General features: G+C 32.4%; 1 protein-coding gene and 1 long non-coding RNA gene across 2 annotated transcripts; both read left to right on the top strand.

Annotated features, from left to right (window-relative positions):
* The first annotated feature begins 1,363 nt into the window (after positions 1–1,363).
* On the top strand, positions 1,364–11,039 carry LOC132736841 (uncharacterized). Its single transcript, XR_009626634.1, has 6 exons — positions 1,364–1,573; positions 4,702–4,878; positions 5,350–5,455; positions 5,619–5,729; positions 6,119–6,284; positions 8,638–11,039. It is a non-coding gene; the product is annotated as an uncharacterized LOC132736841 (long non-coding RNA).
* A 633-nt stretch (positions 11,040–11,672) lies between these two features.
* On the top strand, positions 11,673–12,751 carry LOC132736840 (uncharacterized). Its single transcript, XM_060724062.1, has 2 exons — positions 11,673–11,943; positions 12,524–12,751. Exons 1-2 carry the CDS (start codon positions 11,673–11,675, stop codon positions 12,736–12,738), a joined length of 486 nt encoding a protein of 161 aa, XP_060580045.1. The 3' UTR covers positions 12,739–12,751.
* Positions 12,752–19,246: the final 6,495 nt, after the last annotated feature.

Here is a 19,246-nt window from a genome sequence, read left to right as displayed (position 1 = left end):
CTATAACCACGGATTTAAATGTCAATTAAAGTCCGTGCTATAACCTACCTACCTACCTACCTACCCAACCTTATTTTAATGGGTCGGGAAGTGGAAACAAACAAATTTTTATTTTTTGCCTAAGAGTTATCAAATTGAAACATCATATGTATCATGGAGGGTATTGTAGTTCACAATAACAGTTAAAAAATTATAAGGTAGAAGACCCATAATGAAATCGGCAATCTTCGACAATTACCGCCATATCTCGCCATTTATCGTAACGAACTTCGTTTGTTTACGTATAAAGTCGGAATTCTAATAATAGCGAATATCCCCGGTCACGTGGTAGTATTCCCCAAGAAAATGACGTAATTTCCGCAGATATCTAACATGGCGTCTTACAGCGTGATACGCTCGGTCGATTCAAAAAAAGTGTAAAAAGATGCAGAAAACTCAAGTATTCCGACTTTATTATAGAACATAACAATAGTGCAGGTAACCAGTATTACGTGTCAACCAAACCAGCTCTACAAGACATCAACTCTTCCTAAATCGGTTGATAATGAGGGTTGGAAAGAGGGTAGTCCAATATATTAGACGTTACAGGCTTGTTATAGTTTTTGTCGGTCAAGCCTGACGTCTAATAGTTATTGCTCAAAAACGCATAGCATCATAAAAAATTCCAAAAATGTCTATTGTCCTGCCTTGCAAGCTTTATTCAAAAGATTATCATATTTTCTTTCAATTTCATGCTCAATCATACACAAAAACTGTCAAACGATGTACTTATCAATTAAAAATAAAATATAAACATCAATCTGTTTTTGTCTATCAGCCATACTGGTTAAGCAAGGTGCTTTACAGATTGATTCCAAATTTTTGAACGGAAAAATATATTCGAACACACTGACGGTGTATGGGCAATTATTTCGTTAAAAAAATATTCCGTTAGATTGTTCTGACTCAGTTAAACGCTTGCATTTGAATTAGCCAATCAGATTTCGCGCACTTTACGGCCGCCATTTGTTTATCGGCTGTAAAAGGAATTGAAATACATGAGAGGATTTAATCATGATTTTTCGGATGTGACAGTTTAATTATTTTGACAAAAGGTATTTATTTTTTAGTTTTGTTCATAAGTAGGTAAAAAAATATGTAAATACACGCTGTCTTCATTGTTTTTTGTTCCGCCCGATTTTCTGGCGGAACATGCTATGGGTTTTTGAGCAATTTCGATATGACGTTGCTTTGCCCAGAAGCAAAAATATCTCAAAGCGACGTCATATTTATAGGACTAGAAAGAGGGAAGAAGAATCGTTGAGTTTGGCGTGTTACGGTCAAACCTAAGATTTTTTGTAAAAAATGTAGACTTGGACCAGTTGGCTACCATTTACAGCACTGATTAACTTTTGACAACATGTTAGGTGAATTTAAACAGGGAGTGTCTGGTTATTTGTATGTGAAATGTCGAAACACAGAATGCGGTTATGTGAATTGTGTTCCCTATGGAAAAACACACAGACTCTAGTAGATTGAAGACCTGTGAAAGTTGGAATGCCATGTTTCGTTGTCAACACAAAATTAGGAACAGGTAAGTGATTAATGTATTGCATCATAGTTTACATTAAGTACTATATACTGATAATGAATTCATAGTCTAGATGTAAGTAGTTCTGGCTTCCAAAACTTTATAAGCCGCTTTTTAAAATTTTTGTTTTTCATCAGATGCGGCATTAAAGTTTTGGATTAGACCCGTTACGAAACCTAACCAGAATAACCTAAGTTGATTTATTATTGTTTTTCACTTGCAAATACACTCAACCCGATCAATTCTTGTGCATTTTACGGTAAAACAATTATTTAAATATCGCTCTATACCAATTCAAGTAATAAAATATTAATACCGTCATTAAAATTGCCTATTTAACTGTAAATTATCAATTTTCGCCGACTACAGTCGGCCATGACATTCAAGTGTCACGCGACACCTCGTATGACGTCATTCGCGGGAACAGATTTGAATAGAGTTGTGTACTATATTTAGAACATTTTGTTGACATGATTTCGATATTTTTATTCAAGATAATGTTTATTTTTATTTTCTTAAATTTTTTAGTATTTAAATATGATTTTATTGAATATAACAGTCAGTAAATAACCTTTTTCAACATCTTAAAAAAAAATCTATAAAAATATTGGAGGCACATGGGTTCATAAAATTAAAGGTCAATCTCGTAATCACGTGGTCAAACATTTTGGCAATATGGCGGCCAAGTGCCGAAATTTTTACCTGTCGGAAACCATTAGGTAGTTTATGTTCCTAATAAGATTTTTATTTGTCCATCCTTGGCTTATCAACAGATTATATATTGCTTTATCAAGGTATGCTTCACTTTACTTCGTGGCATGTTCGATAAATAAATACGAGCGTGTCAGATTCCTGGCACGATTATTGGTGGACTTTCCCTACGGGGTTATCTTCAGCGTTCACGTCATGTCATATATATAAACGGGTACGCTGAAGACCTTAAGCTAAGATGTAAGGTCTCGTACCAAAATGAATATATCGATACATTATGATTTATCAATGTTTATTTACTTGTCTTCCAATGATGTCAAACATGTAAAATTATGCGGACCAAATTTATGTTGGCAATATCCGGTTATCTGCCCCCCGGGGCAGAAACATTCTTATCTGTATTTTTATGACAGTCGTGTGGTCAGCCCTACTGATCTGGATCTTTCAGGCGCTTAAAAAATATCACACCCGCATGCGCAAAAAAATAAAATATTTACCTACCATGCGCTTGCGTAGTTAGCTGTGAAAGAACAAACATCTAGCAAGGGGTTCATAACAGGTTTTTACATAATAAATATCCTCTACGGAATGAACTCCTACATTTAGACAGCTAAAATCACTTCAGTATATCATTCATTCCGTAAAAAATAACTGATTTATAAATAATTAATTTATTATACAGAATACATGTATCTTGTTTGTGTTTAGCTGTAAAACACTACTCCTTATTGTGAAAGAAGTGGCTACTGGTTGGGGACCACCAAAACCGGACAACCACCAAACCCGGACGGCTCCAAAAATGCTTAATTTTCTATTTTCAATATTCAGTGGTTGTCAGTTGCTTTTTATCAACAATAAATGAATGTTTCTTCTAAAATTAAGTAAATAAATTTATTTCAACCTCCGTAAATGGTAATATTTTAATGTCTATTTCAAGAATGTTGACGTTGAAATTTGGGGGTCAAGAGGGCAATGCCTGACCTCATATACCAACTATAATCATTTGCAGAGTAAACAATAGAATATCCAAAACTTCAGGATTTGTTGCTGAAATATTGTATAACATGTTGAAAATCAAAAATTAAAACAGCCAAGCTTTTATCTGAATTAAATCACATCATGTACATATCTGTCCGGACACATGGTACTGTAGTGTAGACATTTTAGGTAATTTTTATACCCACGTTTTCGAGCCTCAGATATAAGTGTAAATACAATCAGAAAAAAACAAACTAGTTTGAAACTTTGTTAGTTAGGAGAAGAACCTAGCTGAACTGTCTCAAATTTTTAGGTCTCTCAGTGATTTTTTTACCTTTGCATCCTGAGTCCAGAACTCAATGAATTTGCTATGGATGCAAAGTTTCAAATAATGTGCATCTTTTGGATGCATACTTTTTCTAAGTAGGGAGTCCTGTCTGACAGAAATTTGGTATTAAAATTAATACCAAATAGTGTTCAACTTATGTCAATCATATTCTAGGTCCAGCTAAGATATAATAATGTGCTATACTATAGGTAAGCTTAAAAATATTAAGGAAAATGAAGTTTTGATTAATATCAAACTAAATTAATGGAAATAAACATATTAAATTTATTTGACAGTTTTGAATAATTTCAGTATCAGAAGCATTGTAATTAATATAGAAATCAAATTCATTTTTTTCTCCATTCCATTGTTAATATACCTGTCATATCACTTAAGCAGTATTAAGGTTTGTAACTTGGATTTGTCGGCTAAATTATGGGACTCATAGATTTATAGCCCAGCGAGTACTAAGGACCCACACTGATGAGTTTGTAAAAAAATCACTGGTCTCTAGGTTAAAAATTATGAAATCTGTACGGAAAAATGTTTAAAAAGTGTCCGGTTGATGGTCCCGGACCAGTAGCCATATGGCTAGCCAAAAGATCTAGCCGTACGTGACTCACATACTCCATATAATTTTGAAAAGTCCCGTACGGCTAGCCAATACAGTGTGTCCTCGCTAGTCGTACGTGACTCACGTATGGCTAGAACTTTTGGCTAGCCGTACGGGCCCGTACGGCTAGCCACTTCCTATTGTGAAATGTTTTATAAACTTCCCTCTGAACTGTTTTAATTTCCCCAAAGTCACTGAGAAATTTGAAAAACAAATGATAAAACGTTGCTAAATTAAATCTTGCAACAATGCAATTTTTAGTAAGACATTACAGAATCCTACATGTACATTATATAAAAGACACAGTTTACACTAGAATGCCAATACACACAGTCACAGTACTAATATTCAACGTACATGAGGCAGCTAAATATAGCTCTATATTAATTTATGCAATGTGTTATTATCACGGTTATGTAAATTACAATCCATGTGAAGTTTTTTTTGACAAAATATTTGTATACTTTAATGAAATAATTTGTTTCTTTCATTTTCTTACAGCAATGATTGATAGTGTAGGTGGGCCGGTGAGGGTCAACAATTTGTTGTCAACACTAAATATACCAACAATTGGAAATAAAAACATGAAAAGAAATGGAGATACGTGTTGGAAATATCATTGAGACAGCACTGGCTTCTATGCCGACAGAATCTGCTGCATAAGATCAAGGAAATGGAGTAAGACACATTTACATTTACAATGATATTTTCAAAATAACATGTACTTGAATTGAAAGAATTTCAAAAATTATTTTGTAATTATATGTCTATGCAGCTTATCATGGTATAATGATAATCCTATATTGCTGGCACACTCGTGGTTTAGGGAACCAAAGAATATTATACAATCCATATATGAGAAAAGAATTTTTAAACAATGGCTTTGTTGTTTTTGCATGTTACTCTATATTCATGTACATATTTCTTTTTTCAAAATAACATGAATGTGTAATTGTTTTTTTAAAAAAGTATTTATTTCTACATGACAAACTGGGTCCGTCTGGGCTCCTTGCCATTGGTACTTGTTGCTTGGTCATATGGGGGTTGCGTTCATTGAACGCCGCCTTTCCTTGTTGATCTTGTTTATCATATTTTACCTTCATTGGTTTAAGACTAAAATTCATATTAAATACATACATTCTTTTTAAGGGATGTGCATCATGAAGAATCAATTGTATCAGAACACAACATCATGGAAGATCTTATTGACAAGATCTCGGAGGATGTCCTTTGCCAGATGTTTGCCAGCACTAAAGTGAGTACTGGTAGTTTATTTTCTGTATTTTGTTTATTTACGAAAGTAAAGGACTATGCAAAACTGACTGGTGTTGTTGAACTGTTTGTGTTATGTCAGTTGCTTCAATATATGAATATCTCTCCATATACTGTTTGTACATATGTATTTTTTTTTATTCAAGGTCTATTCATCAGTCAGATGCTACAGTTACAAATGACAGTGAATGGTCAGATTTATACAATTGTGATTAACAATCCTCAACAATACATCAAACAAAAATGCCTATTAAACTGTAAGTTGAAATCTATGAGGTTTTTTTTATATATATTTATAATCATGGTGTAGCAATTAAATGATAATACTTTGATAATTTTGTAATGCTATTTGGGGTCGTCTTCAATAGAAACAATTTGATGTAACTTCATGTGATGAATAATCGATATGCAGTCCGAATTATTTCATAAAAGTGATTACTAAAATTGGTCAGGAAAAAGTCGTGCAATTAGCATTAATAATTAACATAACTTATTCTAGTAACTGTGTGAACATTGTGTTACATTAATTATAAATATGTTATTGTCAATTCATTGGTGTTCAATCTTCAATATTTGTCAATATTACGTTTAAAGATGAATTTTAAAATACAGAAAATATTTTTGAAATATATTTTTACAATTACAGTTCTCACAGACAGTCATAGGTTGAAAACAAATCAGAAGTGGTCCACATCTTAAAAAACCTCACAGCAGATTAAGACTTTCCCCGAAATTTCCCTGTAAAACCCGCAGTGGTATGTCCAGTGCAGTAGATACTGCCTGGCACAAAAGAGGATTTGACAGTTTAACATGTAAGTAAAATAAGATTATTTTTATCCCCCCACAATGTGGGAGCATATAGCGTGGCACTTGTCAGTCTGCCCCAAAATCTTGTGAACGCAACTCCTCTTAAACCGGATGGCAGATTTTGCTTAAACTTCCAGGGATTAACAAACTTAATGTGTAGATGGTAGTAAAGGAAGGAATTTTTGCTGCAACCAAATTTAACAGAATAATGGCCCTTTGTTGATTTTTAGTTTTCAACTTGTGGCACATGTAGTCCAAAAACTATTTGACCTAGAGTCATAAGATTGACAGAACAGTGGCGTGTGGGGGCATCCGTGTTTTATTGACACATTTCAAGTTTTTCTCAGTCATCATGTCAGTAATGATTTAGAATTTGTCAGAAAAGTATCTGTGTATATTTTAACCACTGTTATTGATGTATAATTGAAAAAGTGAGTTTTGCATACAAGTAAGACTGGTTAGTCAACATTGTTCTTTCAAACAGTGGCATTTAGAAGAAAAATCCTAATGGTTATTTGAATTACCCTGGTTTTAACTTTGAGTTCTGACCTAGCTGTCATGTTCACAGCATGGTTCATTTTTGTGTCGCCTCTACGGAGTAGTGGTAACATATAGGGATCATTTCTCCGTCGTCTTGTCTATCTGTCCGTCCGTCACAAAACTTGTCCGGACTACTCCTCATAAACTACTGGTGCAATTTCATCCAAACTTTACAGGAATGATCAGTACCAAGTCTAGTTGTGCATTTTGTCAGCATTTTCAGGTTCAATGATTTTTGTCAGAGTTATGGCCCTTTAATAATTTTTATTTTTAAAGTTTGTCTTGACTACTTCTCTTATACCACTAATGCAATTTCAATGAAACTTTACAGGGTTGATCTGTAGCTTAAGTCCTTGTGCATATTTCATGGGTTTTCCGGTTGAATGATTTTTGGCCGAGTTATGGCCCTTTGATAAAAAGGTGTTTTTTTTCTGTGTGTTGCCAGATACACAAAAACTTGTCCTGACTACTCCTCATAAACTACTGGTGCAATTTCATCCAAACTTTACAGGAATGATCAGTACCAAGTCTAGTTGTGCATATTGTCAGCATTTCCGGTTCAATGATTTTTGTCAGAGGTATGGCCCTTTTCTAAGTTTGTCCGGACTACATCTCTTATACCACAAATGCAATTTCAATGAAACTTTACAGGATTGATCTGTTGCTCAAGTAGTGTTGTCCCGATTGTCTCTGAAAATCGATAACTAATTGGACCAACCCAAAATCGGCCACAATCGATAGTCCTTTTTAAAAATCGATTATTTTCAGTGTTCTATCACCACTAAATTGCTTATACTATATTGTTAATACTACATGTACTTTGGAAAATTATAGTGTGTAATAAAATAATATAATAAATAACATAATAATAATGACATAATACATATCTACTGTAGTTAAATTACTGATCTACAATATTTTGACCTGTTGACTAGTACTAATATTGACTGCCATAAAGTTGTACATTGTTTAATACAAAAATTGCCTGTCACAAAGTTGTATTACCGGTAGGTATTTGTGTTGTTTGTTTTGAATTCAAAGAGTTAATCTTACTTTATTCTTGGAGACAAGAGTTTATTCTCAAAATATGGTCACTATGATATAAAAAAATACATACAAGGATTGGTACCTTAAAAGAAAAAAGGACCATAAAAAAATGCGATAATACTATCGGCAGACAATCGATTTAGGTTGTCCGATTATCGATAGTGATTTTTGAGTCCGATACCCAACACTATGCTCAAGTCCTGGCACATATTACACAGGTTTTCCGGTTGAATGATATTTTGGCAAGTTTGATGAAAAGGTGGTTTTTTTTCTGTGTGTTGCCAGATACATAAAAGCTTGTCCGGACTACTCCTCAAAAACTACTGGTGCAATTTCATCCAAACTTTAAAGGAATGATCAGTACCAAGTCACAAAACTTGTCCCAACATGAAATTGGCCATCATGAGGCGACACATGTGATCACTGATCGCTCTTGTTTGGTATTTTGGTGTTTTTTTAACATGATACCTTGATTTCTTAACTAAGTTAGATAAACTTATAATATATGAGCCACTTGTCATTTGTAAATAAATCTAGGTTTTGCAATGCAAATACATGTTCATCCCAACAGATCAAAATCAAGCCAGCAATAAATAATAATTGCCTTTGGTGTTTATTTTCTTCATTTGTAGGTGGGCTTTACTAATAGATTACTGCCACTTTACTTCAATGTGGGGTTTTGGGGTATCATTCACCTTCAGTGATAGTTCTAGTTTTATCCAGTATAAACATGGTTACATGGAAATGAAAAATAAACCTTGTTTTTTTCAGTGTACTGCACCAATAAACTAAATATGGAGAGAAGCTTAGTCACCAAAGCAGTCAACACCAAAATACACACAATGGCCAGGGCACTGAAACTTGGAAGAGTGAAAGAGTAAAGTAGTGCGTTTTTAGCTAACAAAGTGACATTGCTAGCTTTTGTCTATCTTTCGTCCGTAAACTTGATCTTTAAACAACATCTCATAAATTGCCAAGCCAATTTCATGCAAACTTACGATATTGTCTAGTCAGTTTTTGTTTTGCTTGCAATCGTTATATGACATGACTAAAGACATTTAGTTTTATTCTTAAGTTATTATGTTTATGTTTGTATAAGACCCAAATATATTGTTAAGATTCATTTTTACAAATTTGAAAGCCATTATTGTTCTAGTCAGTTTTTGTTTTGCTTGCAATCATTATATTACATGGCTAAAGACATTTAGTTTTAATCTTTAATAGTTATGTCTATATTTGTATAAGACCCAAAAATATTGTTAAGATTCATTTTTACAATTTTGAAAGCCATTATTGCTCTAGTTTGTTTTTGTTTTGCTTGCAATTGTTATATGACATGACTAAAGACATTTAGTTTAAATCTTTAGTTATTATGTCTATGAGGGGCGTCCGTGGCCGAGTGGTTAAGGTCATTGACTTCAAACCACTTGCCCCTCACCGCTGTGGGTTGGAATCCCGACAGGGACTTTGGATTCTTTCTTGTGAGGAAGCTATCCAGCTAGCTTAACTGAACGTCAGTGGTTCTACTCAGATACCCGTTCGTGCCTGAAATAATGCAAGGAAGGGCACCTGAACGTCACGATATGACCTTTACTGTGTTGATGTGACGTAAAAACCCAAAACAAGCAAACAAAAAATTATGTCTATGAAATTCGTTGTTTGTATAAGACCCAAATATATTGTTGTGATTAATTTTAACAATTTTGAAAGCCATAATTGTATGTGTCAGATATTGTTTTGCTCACAATCATAATGTTATATGACATATGAGTTTAAATCTGAAGGTATTATGTCCATGAAATATGTTGTTTGTTTAAGACCAAAATATATTTTGGAGATTCATTTTTACAATTTTGAAAGCCATTATTGGTCTAGTCTGTTTTTGCATAACACATAACGCTATTGTTAGTATTTATTGTTATTTATAGTGATTTGTCTAAGTGGATGTAGAAGTATGTATGTTATTCCATGCCAGTTCATGTTTGAATGAAACTTTTTGACCAGATAGAAGTTTTCAAACTGTAACTTTTCTGATATTTAGCTTTTACAACAATATTATATTTCCCATTTATGGTGCTAAGAAATACTGCAACATGTGCTGAATAATAGCTATTGTCAAACATTGTTTATATGCTCCCCGAAAAATTTCGGCGGACCATATAGTCATTGGGTTGTCTGTCCGTCCGTCTGTACGTACATACGAACCTGAATTCGTGTCCAGCCCATAACTTTGTTATTTCAAGTTGGATTTTAAAACTATTTCACAGAAATGCTCACCATATTGAGACGACCTGTCGCCCGCAACATTTGGTCGCTACCTTGAAGGTCAAGGTCACACCATGACCTTGAACAAAATCATGTCCTGCCCATAACTTCGTTATTTGAAGTCGGATTTTAAAGCTATTTAAAAGTAATGATCACCATATTAAGACGATGTGTCGTGAGCAGCATTTGGGTCGTTACCTTGAAGGTCAAGGTCACAGCATGACCTTAAACAAAAATTGTGCCGGCCCATAACTTGGTTATTTGATGTCGGATTTTACAACTATTTCACAGAAATGATCACCATATTGAGACGATGTGTCGCACACACCATTTGGGTCAATACCTTGAAGGTCAAGGTCGCAACATGACATTGAAGCAAAATCGTGTCTGGCCCATAAATTCGTTATTTGAAGTCGGATTTTACAACTATTTCACCGAAATAATCACCATATTGAGACGATATGTCACATGCAACATTTGGGTCATTACCTTGAAGGTCTAGGTCACAGCATGACCTTGAAGCAAAAATGTGTACGGCCCATAACGTCGTTATTTAAAATGGGATTTTACAACTATTTTGGAATTATCACACTTTGAACTTTGTCTGGGACATAACCCTGAAACTTCAAAAGATATACTTTTCTGTATCTAGGATCACCCAGGTTCAACCGGCTCTTGTTTTAATTGATTATTAAGTATGAACAATTCATGATAGCATCATAACTAAAGAGTGGAAATTTATGAAAGTCAAATATGTATAGAATCAGTTGCTAATAAAATGTGTGTAAAATTTATCTCTTTTTGGGAATTAATTTCTTTATTTTACAAATTTATCAAATTTCATTTTATTCTACTGATATGTTTGTAATATTTCTTTTATTTTCTATTGAAAAAATGTGTTAAACCAATATGTATTTGTTTTCTTATAATTCAGCTAGTTTTTATTATTCCAATGTTTGAAAAAATTGTTCGCCAGAACTTTACCAAAATGTTTGCCAAAATATCGCCATAACATATTTGCTGAAACTGGCAAATATGCAAATGAAGTTTGCCGCAGTGTTACCAAAAGCTTCTGGCGAACATCCGCAAACTTACTATGCAAATGAAGTTTGCTGCAAATTTGCCGCAAACTTTTGGCGAACATCTGCAAACTTTTACCATGCAAATGAGGTTTGCGGTAAATTTGCCGCAAACAGAAGCTACCTCCCCCTATAGTTTGCGGCAAGTTTGCCGCTAACCTCATGAGTTGCGGCAAATTTGCCGCAAACCTCATTTGCATGGTAAATAATTGCTGAAAGCAGTTTGCCGCAAACTCACCGCAATGTTTGCGGCAAACTTACCGCAATGTTCGCCAGAGAGCCCTTTTTTTTGGTAAGGGAATTATTTTATTTATTTATTAGATCGGATCATCCAATCACGCTAAAGATTATTGTTGTTTGTATTATTATGTTTATATTATTAGTCTTATAAAAAATTTATTTCAGAAACATATAAATTTATATAAAACAATTGTATAATAAATACACAATTTGGAAATTTAGATGTTCATCACAGTGATAGGGATAGTTGCACTAACAAGACACAATGAGGCGGCACAGCCTTTCTGGGATGAAGACGATCCAGCACGTATAAGACAAGAGACAGGTTACCATAGTAATATTGGACGAGACAGAAACCCGGTACAATATGTCGAGAACAACGGTGACGCAGAGGAGCGAGTAATTTCGCTCAGACACGAATATCGTGTACGAGTAGTTAATCTTAGATATGAAAACCGTAACAGATTCTTTAGACAAAACCGGCATTCTGAAGGTACTAGTACTTTATACATATCACTTAGGTCACAAATGTTAAGACTTCAGATAGGAAAGCATATTTCAAGAAAATCAAACAAGATAAAAAAATTACTTATATTTTAAGAATCGTAAAAAATTCAAGTAATACCTTGCATGTTATCTGCGATTAATGTCTTCTTTGTGTAATTCATCACCATATTTTTCCTGCGTGAATAACGCAGCAAATTTTATGTTTGCACATTTTGACCTCTCTTAATTGGTAATTTACTTGGATTGTATGTGCGTTTGCAATGTGTAAACTACTTTGTTTGGTCACTTTACAATATATTTCACCTTTAGATAGATTTTCGTGAAAATTAAAAAAAAAATCTTAATTTTTTGAGCATGTGCATTAAAAGAATTTTAAAGACACATTCTTCATAATTCTACGGTCTATTAATTACCCATGAATTTACGTATTCAAAGACTGCTTACATTTGTAATTTATTTCTGAATATTTAAAAAAAAACAACACTTGAGACTTGTTTTGAGAATTTTAGATTTATATTTACTGCAGTAAATACACTATAAATAATTGACACCAACTTGTTTAACAGTATTGCTGCAGAATCAAGAAACAGCTCCACCATATAGATTGAGACAGCAACTTCCAGATGAACTTAAGTGTACGAGGTGTACGAGAAATATCCGCGATGCCGTTATCAGAGAATGTGGACACTTAATAATGTGCCGACATTGCCTTGTTCGACTCGATCACTGTCCGAGGTGCTGGAGAAGAATCCTGGCATGGAATGTAGTTTCATTGTTTTAACTGCTTTATTTACAAACGTCACAAAATTGACACTATAACTTAAACTTGATGTTCTATAATTATGTATTTCTTTAAAACAAGTTTGATTTTCACACAAATAAAGATTATTGGTACATTTAAGATCTTTATTTCTCTCCATATATTCTTATTTTGCAAATTTTTCAATCATATATTTGTAACTTTTTTTATTTGTCATGATGCCTACTTTTATTTTATAAACAAGTTATTGTCCAGTATTGTTTTATGGGCAGTTCTCTAGTGTAAATATTTCAGATCTCTGCATTTGTTTTACCTCTTTTGAATAACAGTTTTATAATTTGTTGTCATAAAAGTAAAGATTTGTTGTTATAAAAGTAGAGAAAATTACTTTTTACCCAAGTGATAAAAATATTTTTTACTCTATTTTGATAATAAATGTGCACTATGCCCCAGAAATGGAAACTTTTTTCCTACATTAGAAAGAACTAAGAAGGGTATGATAAAGTTGATACAATGGTTTTAGAATATGTCAGATGCTTATTACTTAAAGGCTAAATGTGAATTATATAGACCCTTTCATTTAAGACCGTAATCAAGTTGTCGCCCTTGGATGACGTCATTGGGGGATACGGTGGACAATGGCGATAAGATTTAGTACAATAATAGAGGGATATAACGATCTTAATCCTTTCTCTTGTATAATTGGGAGATTGAAATTGCCAAAATGTTGGGTAATTTAATACGATATTACATAAAAAGGATGGTGAAATGAATAAAAATGTTTACTATAATAAGGTTAACGATTTGTTTTAATAGTAGACCGTATTGCTCGGTAACTGATAATGATTACCATTTTCGTTAGATTCTTTATAAATTAATGAAAATTTTACCAGGCAGATAAATCGTACTAACTTGCTAATACCAGAGATATAGATTATGGTAATATACAATACCCAAAAGATATTTTGAGTTTCAAAAAAATGTAAGGATTCTGTAGTTTCGAAAAACGGTATTGATTTATTAAAAAACATTTTGATTTAAGCATTACTGAGACAAAGAAAAACAACAATATTAATCTATATATTAAATTAAAAAAAATGTAAAGGCATAAAAAGTAAATATTCGTTTTTTGAATGTACATGACTGTATACTATTTGTGTCGGCAATAAAATGCACTCTAAAAAAATCGTACATCAACCCAATTATATTTAAGCTAGTAAAGTGATATTTTCAACTTGAACTTTTTAATTCATACTCAGCTTATCAAATATTTAAAAAAATCACAAAAAAAAACAAAACAAAACAAAAACAAGTTGTGAAAACACGTTCACAGAAATTCGTTATGAACTGAATTATAATTTTTATGTATTTTTGACTATGCAGTTGGTAGGACTCTAGATCGAGAATCAAATCAGTAAGGCATGACCAATAAAGTCCCTAGGATGATCCATAACAAAATTCGGACCATAAATGTTTTGACAACTAACAAAAGTGACGTAATCTAATGTAATGTTATAACTCTAAAAAATTGCACCATGGTGATTGATGATTTACGTACAGCCAAGTGCCGCTTGAATATACAACATATGCATCCTCTTCAATTAATATGATACGGCCCAGTGGTGCTTATATATACACATCTATTTATCTTGTTACTGGGAAAAGGTCTTTATTCCACAACCATAAAAAAAGATTTTCAATAATCAAAAATTATCTTCTTATCGTCTGTTGCGAATCTAAAATTACAAAAGTCTATGCCACATGTTTTTTTATCGTTCTTTTCCGGAATATTTTATAGAATTATATCCTTCACTGGGTTCTTCAGAAATATTTTTAACGGCATAATGAAAAAAAAAATCAGTAAATTATTTGACAGAATGCATTCTGTAATTGTTCTATTAAAGCTTGAAAAACTATCATTAAAAGACATTGGCAGTCTTATTTTTCATGTTTGCTCAAAACGCCGAAATTTTCTAAATGACAGAAAATAAAACTCAGAAAACTAGAAAAATGGCCCCTTTATATTCATAATAGGCATTTCCCAGTGTGTATGGGTGTTTAAAATTATTAAAATTTGATTTCGTTACCAGCTTTTTATCCGTGCATTAGAGAAAATCTAGAATCTAATAAATGTACTGCAGCTATTTAATTTGAAATTTCGCTGTTTCACTCCGTAGCGAGAATTAATCTTAATCTTTGTTTTTGTAATTTTTTTTCTATTGTCTTGACATTGAATTTATGTATGCATGCGTAATTTTTTTACATGTTATAATCATAATTGAACGATCAGTATATACGCATTTAACTTTTCAATAAGGTAACATTCTATGCGGCCTGCATAGTTTTATCCCCCATTTACGTCACATCCGGTAAGGGAAGTAACTCTTCCCTGACTGTTATCGCTTAAATGAAAGGGTCTATATAGGAGGCAAAATGTAAAGAAAGTGCAATTCTGGGAAAATATTAAATCACAATAATTGCACTAATCTCAAAAAAGAAATAGAAGAAAAATATAGTTCATGTAAATGGTTAATGGGTATTCTTTTTTCAACTATAACATAAACCAAAAATTAACAAAATACAAAAAAATCAAAGCATTCTGGGCCATAATATGGACCTTTAAACGAATAATGTTGTGCAAGGACAATCATTTTGAATGTGATAGATTATTAATAAGTTATATATATAAATTATAGATAATGCTGGGCTAGGACAATCATCATTCTTTCACAAATGAATTTATTTAGGAGAGTTGTATATAGTTTTGGAGACTCAAGCATATAAACAAGTGCTATATGAATTTTCAAAGCCTGGTACTTACATGTGCCTAATGTTTTTCGTGGTGTTTTGTATACATTTTTCTACATTCTAGTATTTTGCAAGATGCTAAATCATACAGACCAGTACAGTTAAGTTACCTAATCTTATTTCAACAGTATTGTTTTCCGAGCAGAAATATTCAAACTTGCAAAATTAAATTTAGTAAGGAGAGTGTTATGGGGTTTCGAACATATAGAATTCCTATATTGATTTGCAATGCCTGATACTTACATGTGTTTGTACACATGAGTATATAATTCGATTGTAATTATTCTCATTTTCTCTAATATCTTCTTTATAATTTGTATGTGTTTATGCGGCCATCTTCTCGGGAATAATTATTTGGTGACCCTCTACAATTCTCTAAGTTGTTTTCGGTCTTAAATACAAATTTCAAATAAAAGGCGTTAAAAGAAGCTCCAGAAATGAAATGGTAACAAAAAAAATTCATACCAAAAAAAAAAAAAAAACATTACCGAGAACTTAGGTATTTTGGGATGAGGTGTATATAATATTATTTTGTTACCCTAACATTAATTTAAATGCACCTTGAGATCAAGAAAGTCACCTCCTTGGCAAAACTTTTTTAGTTTTAATTGTTGAATTGTTACAGGACAGTTTCTATCTTTGATCATTTTATGTATGATCACAAATGATGATGACTTGTATCCAAAATGTTATTTTTTACAACGAATGACATTTAACTGTATCCAGGGACTATCATTTGAAAATTTAAAGTTATGGCGCTGCAATTTGTTTACAATTTTTGTATATTTAAAATATGTTAAACTCTTACTTTGGATATATCATCTATGAGGTATTTGCAAACATTTTACTACAATTTTCAAAATTGATATGAACTTTCAGGTACAAGATTGTGTACTCGTATAAAATTTTAAAAATGAACTGTTGTCCTGCTTTGAAGTTATAATGGCCTTGTTTTAGCAATGATTTTCTGTGTAAGTGAACAGTCTATTGTTTTATTGGCTTTATTATTATAAGTTATTTGCTCAAATTACCATGACCAATATTCATAAGTTATGTACTCCTAAATATGCTTGTATACATGTCAAGTGATTAACATTTTTTTTGTAAGATATGAAGTATGAATGCAATAAAACTTTTAATTAAGTTGCCATATTCGCATAGAGGTGAGCTTTTATTATGGCAGTTATCCTCAATATCTTGATAAACAACATCTAATCTTTAGCCTCTTTATGGATTTTGGTCAAATTTAACAGGAATGATCATTTTTGGTTGTCTTATACCAAATTTATTAATGTTACAGTCTGATGCAAAAGTAGCTACTTGCATAAGCTGAAAATTGCTTAAAAATGAATTGCTTGGACTCAATGCCCTGAGGTTAGATATTTGGTATGTAGTATCACCTTGTGGTCCTCTAGAAAAGTTATATAAATCATGCACTGGGGTCAAAATTGGCCACGCCATGTTACACAGACTTGTATAGAAAACAAATCATCTTTTGTGAAACTACAAAGTCAAATGCTTAGATATTTGTCATCGAACATTTAGTAGCAGACATTAACAAATACTTTGAAAATTATGCAGCTTTAAAGTAAAACATAATCGGCAAACCAAATTGAGTCTCATTACTGACTTTAACATTGAAAAACAAAATGTGTGACCTTTTCTATGTATCTCAGGTGAGCGATCCAGGGCCAACATGACCCTTTTGTTTTAATGTCTTACGCCATTTTTTACAATTTGTATTTCAATTTTTTAATATTATGTATCACAAAAGTTTAATAGGCTGTATCATAATATAATATCATATCATGTTTATGTCTTTCATGATTTAAATAAATAATATTTAAATATAATACCATGTCACATCCAATATTGTAATAATTTGCTATTAAATATCATATATCATTATGTCTGTTTGTTATCATTAGGTAGTCTATATAAAGGCAGCTGGTCTGATTATACCAAACTATTTTGTATTAAATGAACTTGGAACCACATTCAGATTTATTTTGACATATTTTTTTCTTTTCTGTTTTGATAAATCTTGCAGAAAATATTTAATATACAGTTTAAAGTTTGTTGAATGAATAAAGACAAAAATGCTTGTTGAACATGAATAAAGACAAAAATGCTTGTTAAACTTATTATGTATTAAAATTGAAGGGGACTGATTAAATAATTCAAAACAATTAACTGGCTAGTATTCATAAGTGTTCAGCGTCAATGCCGACCAATGAAATCGCTCCAATTAAAACAAACTGCCCTATATAGACAAATCCAAATATTTTGGTTATTATGAACTATCATATATAAATCATAAATGGATGATTGTCATTATTATTGCATACAGTTAGGCACATGAAGGGTAAAGTTTCACTTCTTTTTTACATATTTTTATAGTTCAAACGGAAGTGTCCTTAACCCCCTTAAGCGACAAAATTATACAGAGGTTGTTATCACATAAATAATTCACTTCCAATATTTTTATGAAAGTTGCATAATTAAGGAAATTCAGCGGTACACGATGTTAATAATGTGCACTCTCCTGATAAATGATATGCTCCCGAAACTCAACTCAACCCATCATCGTATTGTAAACAACTTTCTATAGGCTGTAGGCGTTCCAGCGAGGTCATATAGGGTTAAACACTAAGTAAGTTAGTTTTTATTAAGTGAGAATTTTAACCCTAGGTCGCTCCCTACGGTCACTATCTTTTGGGTTTTTAATTGTTAAAATTTCACTTAATAAACAATAACATATACAAAGTGATGCTCACGATGTGACCTGATTTTGTCGCAACTATTTCATTCATAAATGTAAACAGACCGACCACGTTATCAATATCAACAGTAAAAACCAATTAGATTTAAAACATATACAGGAAGAGAAAAGAGAATGCGAGGTCGGAAACCAGTATGTATATATAATTTAATATATATATATATATATTCCTTATACGTAGTATCGGTTGTTGAATGCCCTGCCGCTCGTGGGCGATTTATTACAACACTTATAAACGACTGGAGAATTGAATCGTATTTCTTAATTGAGCAGAAGGACGAATTTATATAATAACTGTTTGGTTTAAAGTTAAAATTTATATCTACAATCAGGTATTTTTATTTTATTTTTATCAACAATTTGTTAAATTTTGTGCAGACAGGAAAAGTAGAAAAAAGTGCGACGGAGCCGGTCAAACAACTGTATATCGCTGAAGCTTGGACCATGGATTTCAAGCAGGTGGGATTTTTTCTATTATGTATAGCCTTGCACATCAATAAGCTTAAGACTTTCTGAAAAACTACCTGAATTTATCATTTTTATATTTGCATAGCATAGGCTATTCATTTGCTTGTTGGACCATTTAACTGTCATTTAAACTTTATCGGCATCACGGTTGTTAAATTAAATCGTTTTGAAGCTGTCAAAGTCGGTAAAAATCTTTCAGTTCTTCAGAAAATCATTAGAATATATATTTTGTTACTTAAACTCAATCAAAACTTTTCCAACCCTTTTTATAATAAATGATAATGAGCGATCTAAGTCATCGTTGACCTGCATTGACCTGTCATTTATGAATACATTATAGCACTCGCTCCACCTCGGTACTCTCCGTTTGATTTACGAGAATTAATAAGGAGTACATAACTAACGCGCAATAGCACAGACGGTTAATTGATTACCTTATAAATGAGAGGGCTATGGTTCGACCCGTAATAT

Source organism: Ruditapes philippinarum, unplaced genomic scaffold (assembly GCF_026571515.1).
Source record: "Ruditapes philippinarum isolate M1 unplaced genomic scaffold, ASM2657151v2 ctg9955_1_1_1_1, whole genome shotgun sequence".
Lineage (NCBI taxonomy): Eukaryota > Metazoa > Mollusca > Bivalvia > Venerida > Veneridae > Ruditapes > Ruditapes philippinarum.
The sequence above is the reverse complement of the archived record's forward strand: the minus strand, read 5'-3'. Positions and strand labels throughout refer to the sequence as shown.

Coding starts and splice junctions, on each gene's coding strand:
- LOC132736840 (XM_060724062.1), top strand. CDS start 11,673: ATGTTCATCACAGTGATAGGGATAGTTGCACTAACAAGACACAATGAG. Junction 11,944..12,523: donor ACAAAACCGGCATTCTGAAG/GTACTAGTACTT, acceptor CTTGTTTAACAG/TATTGCTGCAGAATCAAGAA.